Source organism: Loxodonta africana, chromosome 18 (genome assembly GCF_030014295.1).
Source record: "Loxodonta africana isolate mLoxAfr1 chromosome 18, mLoxAfr1.hap2, whole genome shotgun sequence".
Classification (NCBI taxonomy): Eukaryota; Metazoa; Chordata; class Mammalia; order Proboscidea; family Elephantidae; genus Loxodonta; species Loxodonta africana.
The window spans coordinates 69,393,880-69,410,732 of NC_087359.1; the positions used below are offsets into that span (position 1 = coordinate 69,393,880).

General features: G+C 46.1%; 1 protein-coding gene and 1 non-coding gene across 2 annotated transcripts; one reads left to right on the top strand and one right to left on the bottom strand.

Annotated features, from left to right (window-relative positions):
* Nucleotides 1–207: 207 nt before the first annotated feature.
* Nucleotides 208–4,848, top strand: LOC100656236 (C-type lectin domain family 10 member A-like). The gene is made up of 10 exons (XM_023556368.2): nt 208–443; nt 1,190–1,290; nt 1,967–2,083; nt 2,855–2,950; nt 3,031–3,102; nt 3,204–3,275; nt 3,435–3,521; nt 3,799–3,950; nt 4,210–4,316; nt 4,433–4,848. The coding sequence occupies exons 2-10, from the start codon at nt 1,224–1,226 to the stop codon at nt 4,587–4,589; spliced, it is 927 nt and encodes a 308-aa protein (XP_023412136.1). The 5' UTR covers nt 208–443; nt 1,190–1,223; the 3' UTR covers nt 4,590–4,848.
* A 10,076-nt stretch (nt 4,849–14,924) lies between these two features.
* Nucleotides 14,925–15,049, bottom strand: LOC111752534 (U6atac minor spliceosomal RNA). The gene has a single exon (XR_002787442.1). It is a non-coding gene; the product is annotated as a U6atac minor spliceosomal RNA (small nuclear RNA).
* Between the last annotated feature and the right edge of the window lie 1,804 nt (nt 15,050–16,853).

Genomic DNA, 16,853 nt, shown 5'->3' on the forward strand with positions numbered 1-16,853 from the left:
AGCAGGCCTGGGGTGGAGGGAAAACAGCAAACTGCATTGTGGCCCCTCTGATCTGGTGCTCCCTCCCAAGTAGTAAAAATGAGGAAGCCAGGAGAGCTGAAAGGAAGGGATGAAGGAAGAAGGCACACCCTGGAGGAGGAGGCAAAGTTGGGCCCAAACCAATCATACACACACACACACACACACACACACACAAGCAATCTGCCTACGTTCCAATTTAAATGCATTCTCATTATTATTCATTGTCCAAAGTCAGGGAAGTGGGATATAGCTGATTATAGACTCCTGGGCTTTCAGATATAAGGACTGCTAGGACACCGGTCACTGGTGTGGATCCTCCTTTGGTCACCCCTGACCCAAGTTCTCCAGGACTTAGTTATTCCCAGCTCTGGTGACTGTGCTGCATGAGGAAACCAGAAATCACAGCTCAAGACTATCCACAGGTAACTGGCCTGGGGAGACAGATGGGACCAAGTGGGTGAGGAGGGTTGGAGAAAGCAGGTAGAGGGGGACTTTGGGTCTTGGGTGGAACCAAATGGGAAGAAATACAAGGGGGCAGATTGAGGATTTAATTACTAAGTGACGATTTGAGACTATTCCATCCACTGGATTCTAGATTGAATCATGGAAGCCTCAATTCTCAGCTAGAAACTCAGCCCATTTCTGAACCATCCTCAGCCCCAACACTAGCCACAGTCAAAATCCCCAATACTAACCCCAACCGCAGATACTCCTTTAACTGCAATCTCGCTTCAACTGCAGATACAGCCTGAATCTAAACACTAGCCCCAGTCAAAAGCGGAACTTCAACCCTATTCTATTTCCAACTTCAGTGCCAAGCTTAGACTCAATTCCATCTATAGCCCAACATGAGTGCTGACCCAATCCTAGCATGAGACACAACCTCAATTCCAGCCCCCTAAATCGCATCCACTCATAGTGACAAATTTAGTTCCAACCTTACCATCAACTTCAATTCCAAACTCAACTCCAGCCCAAACCCCTTCCTGACCCCACTCCCAACTTCAGCTTCAAACTCAGGTCCGTTCCCATTCCTAGCCCTAGTTCTAGGCTCATTCTCAACCTGAACCTCATCTCTTACCTCAACCTTAGCCTTGATCTCAGTCCCAGCTGCCCCCTGGGCCTACCTCTTTCTCCAGCCTGGCCACTGTCCCTGTCTTCATTCCAGCTCTGCAAGCCTCAGAGGTCGTGTGCGTCCAAGCATGTCAGTGAAGTATGAAGACATCCAGCCCTTGGAGAGTGAAGAGAAAAGCCAGCGGTTTAGGAATGGTAAGCGGAAAGGAGCCCCAGAGAAGCAGTCTCTCCTAAAACACCTTTTTGTTGTGTCTAGGAGGGCTTCTTCTGTCAGGTCATGTCTGTATCTTCACAATGAGTACTGGTGGGGTCCTTGCTCTGAAGGGGATCAGGGCCCAGGCTCTTGTGGTCCTCATCTGAAGTGAATCTGAGGCTCTCACAACAGACACAGGGAGGATTACAGTTGGCCTGGCTTCCTGGGCTCTGTGGGGGAGGGGATGAGAGGTTAGAGTGGGATGGGGGAGGGTAACGAGTAGTTGGGTTTGGAAGGGAAATTCATTCCTTAACTTGATATTACAGATGAGTGTGAGCCTGATAGGGTCCAGAATGCCTCCAACTCTCTCTGTGTCCTTCTGTCACCTCCCTGAGCCTGATAATAGGACCTTACACATCACCATTGTCTCCTGCCTGTGTGCACATATGCCTATGTGTGTTCCTGAGGTGGGAGGGGGCTGTGTGCCTGAGAATTTTGCTGGCCCATAATTGGAAGGTCAAAGCCTGGGATCCTCTATCCTACAATCCACCCATTCCAGCCCTTCCCCCTAGTTTACCTGTGCCCAGCCTTCATTCCTGGGCAGCTTCCTCCAGCCCTCTTCTCCTGCTCCTCTCTTGTCCTGGACCCTCCTCCTCTTGACACCCTCTCCTCCTGCAGGGCCACGTTCTCCTCAGTCCTTGCTGCAGCGTCTCTGGTCCGGACCCCACCTCCACCTGCTCACCCTGGGCCTCAGCCTCCTTTTGCTGGTCATCATCTGTGTGATCGGATCTCAAAGTGAGGGATGGGGCAATAATTGCGTGCAGGGGTGGCAGGGATGGGTCAATAACGGGGTACAGTGGTGAGGCAGTGATGGGGGCAGTGATGAGGACCATAGCATGAGCAATGATGGGGCACAGTGACCATAGCAGGGCAGTCATGGGGATGACAGTGAGGGTTAGTGACAATGGCAGTGCCATCAACAGTCATTGGGGCCTTAACGGGGCCACTGTGTGATGCAATGATGGAGGCATTTATGGGGCGATGGATGAGCAGTGGTGGGGGCAGCCATGGGGGTAATGATGGAGACAGTGATGGGTCCATGACAAGGCTGGTTGTAGTAGTGCTGGAGTTAGACAAAAAGGGTTGAATCCTGGTTCTGTCACTTATTAACTGGGTAATGTAGATAAATTAAGGACCCTGGGTGGCCCAAATTGTTTGCACTCAAATACCAACCTGAAGGTTGGCACTTGGACCCCGCCCAGAGGCTCTGAGGAAGAAAGGCCTGGTGATCTGCTTCTGTAAAGAAAGCCTTATGGAGCAGCTCTATTCTGCACACATAGGGTCACCATGTATGGAAATCAACTTGATGGCAATGGGTAGACAAATTACTTCACCTCTCTAAGCCTCAGTTTCCTCATCTGCAATATGGGATAGCAATAGTGTCTGCCCCTTTGGGTCATCATGAGGACTGAATGAGATAATGCATGTAAGGTGCCTTGCTCGGTGCCTGGCACAGGGCAAGGAGGCCATCAATCTTGGCTCTGATTGGCCCATCTTACCAATCAGTTTCCAAGCTTCAGTGGGACCTGTTGACCCTGAGAACAACTTCCCTCAACTTCACATCAAGCACCATGGCTGAGGTCCAGGCACTGAACTCCCACAGTAAGCTTGGGGGTGGGGGTGGGGCTGGCTGGGGGAGAGGGTGGCAGCTGACTTCTGGCACTGAGCCCCCTGTGCTCCAGGTGGCAGCTTGCAAGAAATGATAACATCTCTTCGAGGTGAAGTGGAGGGACACAAGCAGGAGCTGCAAGCAGGTGAGAGACCCTCCAGGAGTGTGTGTGGAAGGGTGGGGGCCCGGGAGCTCAGGACAAAGAGGGGTGCAGCCTAGTGGGTGCTGAGCTCCACTCCCCTCCAGCCCGCAGCTTGAACGATAAGGTGTTTACTCTGGAAAGCGAGCTGGATAAACAGGTGCAGGAACTCAAAGCAGGTCAGAGACCACTGCTCGGCTTCACCTTGGGAAGGTGTGTGGGAGGACATGATGGCTCCTAGGTGGGGGTCTGTGCATGGGCACCTGACCTCCAGGGACTCGTTGAGCAGAAGTCACCCCCAGGGCACTGTCCCTACTGCCCATCTATCTGTGTTCCAGGTCTTTTCAACATGCTCCTTCTAGTCCAGCAGCTGGCCAATGAGCTGAAATCCGTGACTTGCCAGATGGCTGCTGCCAAGACCAATGGTGAGCAGAGGCACAGCAAGGGGGTGGGCAGAGGGGTGCATTTTTCCATGGGTGTAAGTCCAAGGGGGTTCCAGCAGAGGCCGGCCAGTGAATCTCCCCTCACTCACCCCACTCCCCCGTATTGATGGAGGGCACAAATTTAGAGATTGCCCCTGGGTGCTTGTTACCCCCCTATGCCTCTGATGGTGAGGACTGTGTATGGGAAAACCTGGCCCCACATTTCTGTCCACAATTCCCTGGGCAGCATCTCAGACGCACACCCCCTCTGCCTTCTCAGGCTCTCAGAATACCTACTGTCCCTCTGACTGGGTGGAGCACAAAGACAGCTGCTACTGGTTCTCTCATTCTCAGAAGTCCTGGTCTGAGGCTGAGGAATACTGCCAGCTGAGTGGCGCCCACCTGGTTGTCATCAATTCCTTGGAGGAGCAGGTGAGGGTTTCTGGCGCTCATGTCCCCAGAGGGTCTAGATTTAGGGCAATGTTTCTCAACCTTGGCTGCACATGGGTCTCACCAGAGATCTTTAAAAACTGCTGATGTCTGAGTCACACACTCAGAGAGTAGGCTGGCCTGGGCATTGGATGTTTGAATGCTCCTGAACTGATTTAATGCATCGCTAAAGTTTAGAACCACTAGTCCAAGGAGTTGGCTGGGGCAGGGAGAAGTCACCATTACCCTTTTGTCTCCCCAGAATTTTGTCCAGGATAATACATGCTCCTTGCACCACTGGATTGGCCTCAGCGATTCTGAAGGAGTTTGGAAATGGGTGGATGGGACAGACTATGACACCAACTTCAAGTGAGTGTGTCCTCAATTGGCTGTGCCCTCAAGGAGCTGACCCTCAACCCCTCTTCCCCAGACCTGAATTCTGCTCCATCTGACCTTCCTAACTTGATGTTCTCCTCTCCCCTCAGGAACTGGGGTGAGAACCAGCCGGATGACTGGGATGGACATGGCCTCGGTGGAGGTGAGGACTGTGCCCACGTCCGGACCAACGGCCAATGGAATGACGATGTCTGCCAGACACCCTTCCACTGGGTCTGTGAGACCAGCTTGGGCAAGGCCAGTTAGGAGAATCACTGGGTTACTTCCTGTTGACCCCCAGCCATGGAAATGGTGAAAAAAAATTCTTCCCCAGAAATTATCCCTCTGAGGGAGAGGAATAAACCTGGTAGACTGGCAACATTGCCATTATTTTGCTTTTTTTCGTCCTTAACTTTAAGAAGACTATATGGAATTCGTAAGTTTTTATTTTTATCTTTAAAAATCAACTTTATTGAGATATGATTTTCACACAATAAAATGCACCTATTTTTATTTAAAGTGTAGAGAAGAATTTTTTTCTTCTTTCTTTTATTGGGGTGAAAATATACATAACAAAACATACAACAATTCAACAGCTTTACATGTACAATTCAGTGACATTGATTACATTTTTCAAGTTGTGCTACCACTTTTGCTATATTTTTCCAAATTATCTCACCACCATTAACATATATTCAGTGCACCCTAAGCAAAAATTTCCCTTCCTCCCACCTCTGGCAACCACTAATAATTTTTTGGTTTCTATATATTTGCTTATTTTATATAAGTGAGGTCATACAGTATTTGTCCTTTTGTGACTGACTTATTTCACTTTAGAGACAAGCTTTGACAAATGTCAATACTGAGGCAACTACTGCCCCAATCAAGATACAGAACATTTCCTTCACCCCCAAAAGTCCCCTCATGCCCCTTTGCAGTCTAACCTACTTCCCTGTCTCCAGGAAACTAGTGATCTGCTTTCTTCATTAATGAATAGTATTGATTAGCTTTGCCTGTTTTAGAATTTCATATAAATTAAATCATACATTATATACTCTTGTGAGATGTTATATATTTTGTGTTGCCTAATTTTTGGCAATCTTAAAATGACAAAGTAGAGAAGCTATGTGAGGCCTTGGAAGGTCTTATATTATTGTGAAAAGAACATTGAATTCTTTTCTTATCGACTGGCATTCAGATTTTTTCTGTCATTCAAAAGCTATGTAAACTTAGGGTGATCAGGAAAGGAATTCTTTAATTTCTCTGAAGGTGCTAGATTTGTTGGGAGAAGCAAATAAGATCCCCAAGTGTATCGGTTAACTATTGCTGTGTAACAAACCACCACCAAACTGAGTGGTTTAAACTAAAGCATTTATTATAGCTTATGAGTCTGCAGGTCAGTGGGTGGTTTTCTGAAGTGGCCAGACTTGGCTGATCTTGGCTGGACTCATTTATGCATCTGTGGTCTGCTGGTGAGTTGATTGTAGGCTAGCTAATCTAGGATAGCCTCACTCCATGTCTGACGTTTGGGTATTGTCTTAGTTATCTAGTGCTGTTATAACAGAAATACCACAAGTAGATGGCTTTAACAAACAGAAATCTAGTCTCTCACCATCCAAGAAGCTGGAAGTCTGAATTCAGGGTTCCAGCTCCAGGGGAATGTTTTCTCTCTCTGTCAGGTCTGGGGGAATGTCCTTGTCATCAGTCTTCCCCTGGGTCTAGAGTTTTCTCAGCACAAGGACCACAGGTCCAAAGGATGTGGTCTGCTCCCAGCTCTTCTTTCTTGGTGATAGGAGATCCCCTTCCTCTCTGCTCACGTCTCCCTTTTATATCTCAAAAGAGACTGACTCAAGATACAACCTGAACACAGGGCCAAGATGGTGGAGAAGTCAGACAATTCCTGTGGTCCCTCTTACAACAAAGACCCAAAAAAACAAGTGAATCAATTATATATGACAAGCTAGGAGCCCTGAACATCAAAAGCAAAGATGAGGAATCTGACTGAGTGGCAGGGGGAGGGAGAAACAGTTCAGAAGCAGCGAGGGGTTGCTGGACCTGACCCAGCGGGAACCGGCACCCTGCAGGCCGATTCTGCCACTGCCGCCAGTGCGGTGAGGCAAGCAGAGGCATTTGGGATGCGTTTTCCACACTGGGGGAGGCTGAACGGTGGAGAGTCTGCTCAGCTGTCCAGAACAAGTGAGAAGAAGCCCACAATCAGCAAACAATAAGTATTTGCATTTATCCTACTGCAAACCAAAAATACCCCTTCGGGAAAAACCTCTCACCCACTTACCTGATCCCTTCCTGCTCTGCATGGGGTCCCAGCTGACTGTATCCCCTGGGCTGGAAGAAGGACCCTGGGCTCATCCTGAGCCATTCTCCCAGCCTTGAAGAGGGAACAAATTAACAATCTGGGAAAAAATAATCTGCTGGCTCCTCTAAGCTGGGAAACCAGGCCAGAAACAGCTCCTTTGCCAAGGCACAGGCAAAAGGGGTCCACGGATTTAAATGCCTTTCACCCCTGCATAGAACTGTGTGGGCCCATTTCAATAATGTTGACCCTCATTAGCACAGTACAACAGGGTATATACCTGAAGTCTAACTTCAACTCTTTCAGCTACATGGTGGAAAGGCAAGTTCATGTCATTTGACAACACTCTGTCTATTAAGCAGGGTTCTCACCTACCCCCATCAGTGGCCTGAGGACTGGTGGCTCCACCCATAATACCTAGCCACCTGTGACAGAGGTCTAAGAATAAGTGGTGCCTCCCAGTCCTTACAGCCAACAGCACTGGGTGCCCATAGTCCAGATGCAAAACCCACCCAGCTGTGCACTCTAGGGAACAGGGACATGCTTTCCTCACAGGCATTCAGGGGCAGTTGTCAGCCCCCTGCCTTGCTCAGTGCACGACTCCCTAATGCACCCAGATACCTTTGCCTACACCAATCAACCCTGCATGTCTAGGACTGTAGGTGAGAGCCTGCACCACACACTTGGTGACTATCTGGACACACGAGCTGAATCCACAGAAGAAAAATGAATGGACTCCTGGGCTCACATGCCTAGTAACAGATCTAACCACCTGGTGACAGGACGTTAGAGCTTCAAAGGCACCGATAATCAAACTAGTTCACTCGAGCAGCCTATGTGGGCATATCAAAACAGAACAAAACCAGAAGCTAGGGCGCAGTAAGCCAACATAAAATAAATGACTACAGTAACTTATTGATGGCTCAGAGACAATAGTCAATGTCAAACCACATAAAGAGGCAGGCCATGATGGCTTTAGAAAGCTCCCAAAACAAAGAATCAAGAAATCTTCTGGATGAAGAGAACTTCCTGGAATTACCGGAGATAGAATACAAAAGATTAACATACAGAACTCTTTGAGAGATCAGGAAGGAGATCAGGCAAAATATAGAACAAGCCAAGGAACACACAGATAAAGCATTAGAGGAACATAAGCAGATTAGAAAAGAGCATAATGACAAATTTAATAGGCTGCAAGAATCCATAGAAAGACAGCAAACTGAAATCCAAGAGATTAACAATAAAATTTCAGACTTAGACAACTTAATAGAAAGTCACAGGAGCAGAATTGAGGCAATGGAAGTCAGAATTAGTGAGACTGAAGACAAAGCACTTGGAACCAACATACTTGAGGAAAAACCAGATAAAAGAATTTTAAAAAATGAAGAAACCTTAAGAATTATATGGGACCCTATCTAGAGGAGGAGACCCTGGTGGTGTAGTGGTTAAGTGCCATGGCTGCTAACCAAAGGGTCAACAGTTCGAATCTGCCAGGCACTCCTTGGAAACTCTATGGGGCAGTTCGACTCTTCCTATAGGGCCGCTATGAGTTAGAATCAACTCGACAGCACTGGGTTTGGTTTTTTTTTTTTTTTTGGTTTATCTAGAGGAATAACCTATGAGTGCTTGCAGTATCAGAATAGGGGGGATAACAGAAGATACAGACAGAATTGTTGAAGACTTATCGGCAGAAAACTTCCCAGATATCATGAGAGATGAGAAGATATCTATCCAAGATACTCATCGAATTCCACACAAGGTAGATACCAAAAGAAAGTCACCAAGACATCTTATAATCAAACTTGCCAAAACCAAAGATAAAGAGAGAATTTTAAGAGCGGTTAGAGATAAATGAAAAATCACCTACAAATGAGTGGCAATAAGACTAAGCTTGGACTGCTCAGCAGAAACCATGCAGGCAAGAAGGTAATGGAATGACATATACACAAACGGTTGGAAAAAAAAAAAAAACTGCCAGCCAAGAATTACATATCCAGCAAAACTGTCACTCATATAATGGTGATATTAGGACATTTCCAGACAAACAGAAGTTTAGGGAATTTGCAAAAACCAAGTGAAAATTACAACAAACACTAAATGGAGTCCTCTGGTTAGAAGGTCAATAACATCAGATAACAACCCAAAACTAGAACATAGGACAGAGCAACAAGATATCAACCCAGATAGGGAAATCACAAAAATAAATCAAAGCTAAAATGCTCAAAACAGGGAAACAGAGGTGTCATATGTAAAAGATGACAACATTAAAACAAAAAAGAGGGACTAAAAAATGTAGTCATAGATCTTTCATATGAAGAGGAAGTCAAGGCGATATGAAGAAATAAAAGATTAGTTTAAATGTAGAAAAATAAGGATAAATATTAAGGTAACCACAAAGGAACCTAACAATAAAAAAAAAAAATACTACATATCAAAATAAAAAACAGGAAAAACATAAAAACTCGGCAAATACAAAATTAACAACAATGAAAAAGAGGAAAAGAAAATATATAAAGAAAAACAACTTAGCACAGAAAAAAGTGCAACAAAGAAACTGTCAACAACACACAAAAAAGACATCAAAATGACAGCACTTGAAGAGATCCATATTTATTCCAACCGAATGTGGAAATTATAGAACAATACCATTAATATCACACATAAGCAAAATTTTGCTGAAGATCATTCAAAAATGGCTGCAGCAGTATATCAACAGGGAACTGCCAGAAATTCAGGCCAGTTTCAGAAGAGGACGTGGAACCAGGGACATCATTGCTGATGTCAGATGGATCCTGGCTGAAAGCAGAGAATACCAGAAGGATGTTTACCTGTGTTTTATTGACTATGCAAAGGCACTCAACTGTGTGGATCATAACAAATTATGGATAACATTGCGAAGAACGGGAATTTCAGAACACTTAATTGTGCTCATGAGGAAACTTTATATAGATCAAGAGGCAGTTGTTCAGACAGAACAAGGGGATACTGATTGGTTTAAAGTCAGGAAAGGTGTGCATTAGAGTTGTATTCTTTCACCATACCTATTCAATCTGTATGCTGAGCAAATAATCCGAGAAGCTGGACTATATGAAGAAGAACGGGACATCAGAATTAGAGGAAGGCTCATTAACAACCTGTGTTATGCAGATGACACAACCCTCCTTGCTGAAAGTGAAGAGGACTTGAAGCACTTACTGATGAAGATCAAAGACCACAGCCTTCAGATTGGATTGCGCCTCAACATAAAGAACACAAAAATCCTCACAACTGGACCAATGAGCAACATCATGATAAACAGAGAAAAGATTGAAGTTGTCAAGGATTTCATTTGACTTGGATCCACAATCAACACCCATGGAAGCAGCATTCGAGAAATCAAGAAACGCATTGCATTGGATAAATCTGCTGCAAAGGATCTCTTTAAAATGTTGAAGAGCAAAGATGTCACCTTGAAGACTAAGGTGCGCCTGACCCAAGCCATGGTATTTTCAATCACATCATGTGCATGTGAAAGCTGGACAATGAATAAGGAGGACCGAAGAAGAATTGACGCCTTTGAATTGTGGTGTTGGCGAAGAATATTGAATATACCATGGACTGCCAAAAGAACAAACAAATCTGTCTTAGAAGAAGTACAGCCAGAATGCTCCTTACAGGCAAGGATGGCAAGACTGCGTCTTCCATGCTTTGGACATGTTGTCAGGAGGGATCAGTCCCTGGAGAAGGACATCATGCTTGGCAGAGTACAGGGTCAGCAGAAAAGAGGAAGACCCTCAAGGAGGTGGATTGACACAGTGGCTGCCACAATGAGCTCAAGTATAACAACGATTGTAAGGATGGCTTAGGATAGGGCAGTGTTTCATCCTGTTGTGCATAGGGTTGCTATGAGTCGGAACCGACTCGACGGCAGTGGGTTTGGTTTTTTGGGTTGATGGGAGGAGCAACAAAGTCATATTGCATAGAGGATGGATAGCAGGAGGGGTAGAGATTGCTGTTGTTGCAAGCAATCTGGTATATCAGGCAAAGCATTCCAGCAGTAAGGAACCAGCTCATAGCTAAGGGTGCTCACTAGGGGCGAGGCCTCATTCTTCATGATACTGTCTGTACCCAGAAAGCTGTCTGGCATATGGCAAGGTCTCAATGAATGTTAGTTAAAAATAGTGTGAGGTCAGAGGGAAAGCATGGGAAAGACAAGATTTAGCTCCCAGGGAGGCAGCATCCCCTTATCCCCTCCTGCTCACCAGCATCACATGAAAGTCAGGGGGTTGGAGAAGAGAGAGGTCTTGGCAGACAGTTCTCAGAGAAGGCCCAGCATTAACAGGGGGTCTAGTGTGCGAGAGGTTCTACAAGAAGCAGCATCACCCTGTGGTTCGATGGCCGCCAAATACTATGCACAGGGTCGGTGAGTCTTCAGGTGGTCTCAGGTCGGCTTTCCTGATCTCCTTTTAGTAATTCTCTTTATTCATGTATAGAAATCCAACTGATTTTTCTTGTATCCTGCTATTCTGCTGAATCTATTAGTTCCAGTAGTTTTCTCGTGGAGTCTCTAGGGTTCTTTACGTATAGTATCGTATCGTTTGCAAGTAGGGATAGTTTTACTTCTTCTTTACCATTTTGGATGCCCTTTATTTCATTTTCTTGCCCTATTGCTCTAGCTAGGATTTCCAGCACAATGTCAAATAAAAGTGGGGAAAAGGGCATCCTTGTCTTGTTCCTGTTTCTCAGAGTGAATGTTTTCAGCCTCTCTCTGTTGAGAATGATGTTGGCTATTGGTTTTGTATAAACCAAAAAACCGAACCCACTGCCATCAATTCCGACTCATAGCGACCCTATAGGACAGAGTAGAACCGCCCCATATGGTTTCCAAGTAGCGCCTAGTGGATTCAAATGGCTGGCCTTTTAGTTAACAGCCGTAGCTCTTAACAGCTACACCACCGGGGTCTCCTGGTTTTGTATAAAAAAAAACCGATGCCCTTTATTATGTTGAAGAATTTCCCTTCTATTCCTATCTTATTGAGAGTTTTTATCGGGAATGGTTGTTAGACTTTATCCAATGCCTTCTGTGTGTCGACTAAGATGATCATGTGACTCTTTTGGTCTCAGGTGTGTCAAAGGCATCACAGCTGAATCCAGAGATTACGGAGAAACTTGGTCCTCATCGCAGTCAGTAACCTGGTCAAGGGCGGGCTGAGGGCTGTGAAGAGGAAGAACATCAGAAACATTCCCAGCCTGGAGATCTGATGTGTGAGGTGACAAGAGGAGTTGCCCCTCCAGGAGCGATGTGGCTGCCTCTGCTCAGACTGTGCTTGACAGGCTCATCACAAGGTTCTCTCCCTGTTCTTTAACATGGGCAGTGGGTGATAGTGACCCAGCAATGGAAGCCACAGTCAGAAAGATCTGGGCTATGAAAAGGTGGAAACAACCTAAATGTCCATCATGAATGAGTGGATAAACAAACTGTGGTATATCCATTGAGTAGAATATTTCATAGCGATAAAGAGAAGTCCTGATACAAGCTACATGGATAAATCTTGAAAATATTATGCTGAACGAAGTCAGTCATTCAGTCACAAAAGGACAAATATTACATGATCCCACTCATATGAAATAACAAGAATAGGCAAATGTATAGAGACCAAGTACTCCCTGGGTGGTACAAAAGGATGAGAACTTGACTACTAACTGAAAGATTGCCAGTTCAAACCCACCCAGCATCACTTCAGAAGAATGTCCTGGTGATCTGCTTCAGAAAGTTCACAGCCTTGAAAATCCTATGAAGTGCAGTTCTACTCTGCAACACGTGGGGCCACATAGGGTTGCCAAGAATCCGAAACAACTTGATGGCAACAGGTTTGGTTTGGTATAAAGACCAAAGCTTATTAGCGGTTACCAGGGGTAGGAGAGGGGAGGGAAGAGGAAGCCATTGTTTAGAAATCAGTGAGTTTCTGTTTATGGTAATAGAAAATTTGGCAATGATTATGGGTGATGGTTTTATGACATTATTAGTGTGATTGATATCCCTAAATCGTATGCCTGAAAAATGTTAAAATGGCAAACGTTGTATGATATATATTTTTACAATGATAAAAAAAGACCTGGGCTGGTACACTCTGGCCTATGGCAAGTTACTTATCCTCTCTGAACCTTGGCTTTCTCCTCTCAAAAATGGGAATAATCATACCTGAATACACATACACACACTCTCTCACCTCTATTTAGATGGCTTTTTTTTCCATTGTCTCCTCTTCCCCTTGTTTAAAATCTACTCATCTTTCAAATATTGGCTTGAATATGACTTCTTTAGGGCAGGCTGTCTTCTCCTCGGTAGAATGATGAACTTCTTTAGCTCTAAGGCCCTCTACAGCTCTATGCTTCCCCTCTTGGGGCTATCATCCACTAGCAATTACTAATTCAAATGTCTGTCCTATGAGCTGGACAGACCCCAGAAGGGAGGGACCCCACCCGGCTCTTCATCGATGTCCTCTCAGCGATTGGTCCAGGTCCAGGGAAGGAGGTTTCCCAAGGAGCAGACCTGGTCCTTCCCAGTCCTGGGACTCGGCACTCCCCAGTGGAATTTTACTTCTTCTGTGTAAGTGATCCTGCAATACCCTGGAGCACATCTTGTTTCTGTGGACAGGAAACCATTCTGCCAATTCAGAATAAAGACGTCATTCTGGATATCTGTCCGTGGACAATTCTGGATTCTTCTATTCTCTCCTATTCATTGGGGGCGAATTATCCTATTGAAGTGGCTTTCACATTATCCCCACAGGGCTGAGGTATCCACACGCCTCCCTGCTCTCCAGGTTCCTGGTCCACACAGATTACCCTTCACTTTCCCTGCCCCAAACACCAGCTCTCTCTGTGTCTTGTAGCTCATGCTTAGCCTCTTGCACATCCCTCCAGGAAACACAGGAATCTTTAAATAACTCTCTTGGTGCTCTTTGGAGCGAGCAGAGCTTTTCTTAAGGTGCCATTACACACACACATCGGCTGCCATCCCTACTTTCTGTCAGTGGGTTGGATCAAGGACTTCTTCCTAGTGGTAGAATTCTAGACTTCCACGTCAGAGACTCTGGTTCAATTCTTAGCCAATGCACCTCATATGCAGCCACCACCCGTCTGTCATTGGAGGCTTGGGTGTTGCTGTGATGCTAAACAGGTCTCAGTGGCGTTTCCAGGCTAAGATGAACTAGGAAGAAAGGCCTGGCCTCTACTTCTGAAAATCAGCCAGTGTAAACCCTATGTATCACAATGGTTCGATCCCTAACTGATCATGGAGATGGCATAGGACCAGGCAGCGTTTCCTTTAGTTGTTCATGGGGTTGCCAAGAGTCGGAGCAGGGGATGGGGAGGGCGACATGCAACTTCACAGCAACTAACAACACCTTAGAAGCAAAGCACAAATTCTCTCTGCTTTGTTGATCCCCCAACCCAAAGTGCACTCCATCATCCTTGTCCCCAGGGTTTTGACCCAAGGAATGATCAGGATTCTGACCCCCTTTACAGTGACCACACCAGTGACTTGCTCCCTGACTCTCCTCTCTCCCTCTGACTCCTCCCCTCTCCCCAGTGGAACCATATATCACTGGCTCACCTCTGGACTCTGGTTTATAAGTAAGCCTTCGAATCCTCATCACCCAGGCTTTGGCTGTTGATTGTTTCTTTTAGTAATTGATACTGAGTCGATTGTCACTCATGGCGACTGCATGTGTGTCAGAGTAGACCTGCTCCACAGGGTTTTTAAGATCACAACCTTTCGGAAGCAGATCTCCAGGCCTGTCTTCTGAGGCACCTTTGGGTGGATTCGAATTGCCAACTTTTCGGGTAGGAGTCAAGCGTTTAACTGTCTCACCCAGGGGTGCCTCTGGACTCTGGTTTATGCAGTAAGCCTTACGACCTGCCTCAGGATTTCCATCATCCAGGCTTTGGCTGTTGATATTGAAAGTCAGTATCTTGGAATGCGAAGTTATTTCTCTGCTCCACAACCTGGCTCTTTCAAATCTAGAATCACCTTGACTTTCAGAATGTTGCTTCTGTTATGGCTTTTAAAAATCTTTTTAGAAACTCAATTGACTTTGTCTCGGTTTGTATTCGTACCCACTGCCATTGAGTGATTCTGACTCATACTGACCCGAAATGACAGAGTAGAACTGCCCTATAGGGTTTTCAAGGCTGTAATCTTTACAGGAGCAGACCGCCACATCTTTCTCCCATGGAGTACTTGTGGGTTCGAACCACTGACCTTTCAATTAGCAGCTGAGTGCTTAACTACTGCACCACCAGAGCTCCTTAAACTTTGGTCAGATGCCACAAAGTTGGTGGCAACCCCTTAACTGTATGTGTGTTTCAAGGGCTGAGGGCCTCGTCCATCCTTGTCAAGGGGAGTGCTAACCTCCTTTCATTTCACTCCCACCCCAACTTGGGGCAGCGAGCATTCCTGAGGCTGAGTGGTGGATCAGGGCAATGGTTCTTCAGAGGTTGATGCTGGGGGCAAAGAGGCCTCACTTAGTGCTCTAAATATTACCCCCTGCACGCTTTTGCCATTTCATAGCTGTCTGCACCGCTTGGGTTTTCTGACTGCAAAAAATGCATCTTCTAAATTAAAAAACAAGTAAATGACCTTGAAAACTCATCTAATTAGGAACTTCTCAAATCACACACACCTTCCCAGTTTGAACGAAGACATCAAGGTCATGCTGTAATTGTAACCCCTCCAGCAAAGACAAAATCAAACTGTTCAGGCCTGGCCAGTGTGAGGAACGGGGTGCAGCAGGGTTACAGGTACCAGACGGGGGAGGCCGCCCCAGCTCTGAACAGGTTGGAACGCTTGTGGGGGGGTGGTTAGATGAAGGTGTGCAATAGGTAGGAGGTTCTGGATATTTAAAAAAGAAAAAAAAAATCAAACCTGTTACTGTAGAGTCGATTCTGACTCAGTAACCCTATGAAAACTTAAAGGGGAAGAAAAGCAACCCTGAATTTTCCTCTGTCGGCAGGAATACATTTTTAAAGAAGACGGTCCCTTAGCTTTAGGAAACTTCCCATGATGGCCCTCTAATTATGAAAACAAAAAAGAAAACCCTCTCTGTTATTCAAAGTTATACAACAGCCTCTTCTGAAAAAGGACTTTGGTTCTAAGGAGGTAAGACTGCTCTAGAGTAAGCATGTAAGTTTTTCCAAGTTGCTTCCGGAGACAGTCTTAGGAAGGAAGGAAAGAGACCGTGGAGGGGTGGGGTGATGCTGTTGACTTGGACAGTGTTCGTGGTGCAATGGATCGCTTTTGTGTAGCCTTTTCGCCATGGTCTTCTAACTCCCACCCAAGTGATTGGGTGGGACTCGGCAAATAAGGTAATTGTGGCCCACCAAGGGAATTGGTCAGTGTTCTCTTAAAAGAGAGCCAATTCCAGAGCAGAGAGAGGATCTCACCACTACCAAGGAAGAAGAGCTAAGAACAGAGTGCTTCCTTTGGACCTGGGATCCCTGCACTGAGAAGCTCCTGGAACCAGGAGACCGAGAGAGAGAGAGAGAGAGAGAGAGAGAGACAGAGATGTAACACTGAAGACAACGAGAAGTAGTGGCAGAGGAATGGCAGCAGGAGAGACCTACTAATTAAGAAAGCTGAGTGCCTTCTGGCAGGAGGCTTCTGGCAGAATAGGGTGCCTCTGGATACTTGGTGGAGCTAGGCCTGCCAACCCACAGAGCTAGAGCTAAGCGCCTTTGGGCTGAGGCTTACTGGCAGAGTGCAGGGCACTTACTGGCAGAGCTAAAAGAGCTTTGTGACATCTGCCTAAGCAGGGCAGAGGTCGAGGGCCAGAGAGGCACACCTGTGGGCACAGCTGGGAAGCCTGATGAAAGAACTGTATCCTGACCATTCCTAAACTTGAATTGTAACCAGTTATTTCCCTAATAAACCCCATGATCGTGAGTAAGGTCTGTGAGTTGTGTGCAGCTACTGCAATGAATTATCAATCCCAGCAGAGAATGAGGGAATGCTGTGGGAAGGACAGTTGATGTCAGAATTGGTTAAGATGGTGGAGAAAGGAGGTGTGTCTGGCTTCCACCTCATAGGAATCAGCCTCGGGCTGTTGATCTTGATTCTCCTTCCCCCTTGTGAAGTTAAAGGAGGTCAGAAGCCACCCCTCCACCATTTTTACAGTGTCCGAGCCCCTATCAGAGTCCTATATTAGAAGGACTCTTCAGGTAAGGAGGGGCAGTGGTGG

Coding starts and splice junctions, on each gene's coding strand:
- LOC100656236 (XM_023556368.2), top strand. CDS start 1,224: ATGTCAGTGAAGTATGAAGACATCCAGCCCTTGGAGAGTGAAGAGAAA. Junction 3,276..3,434: donor GGTGCAGGAACTCAAAGCAG/GTCAGAGACCAC, acceptor TCTGTGTTCCAG/GTCTTTTCAACATGCTCCTT. Junction 3,522..3,798: donor GGCTGCTGCCAAGACCAATG/GTGAGCAGAGGC, acceptor CTGCCTTCTCAG/GCTCTCAGAATACCTACTGT.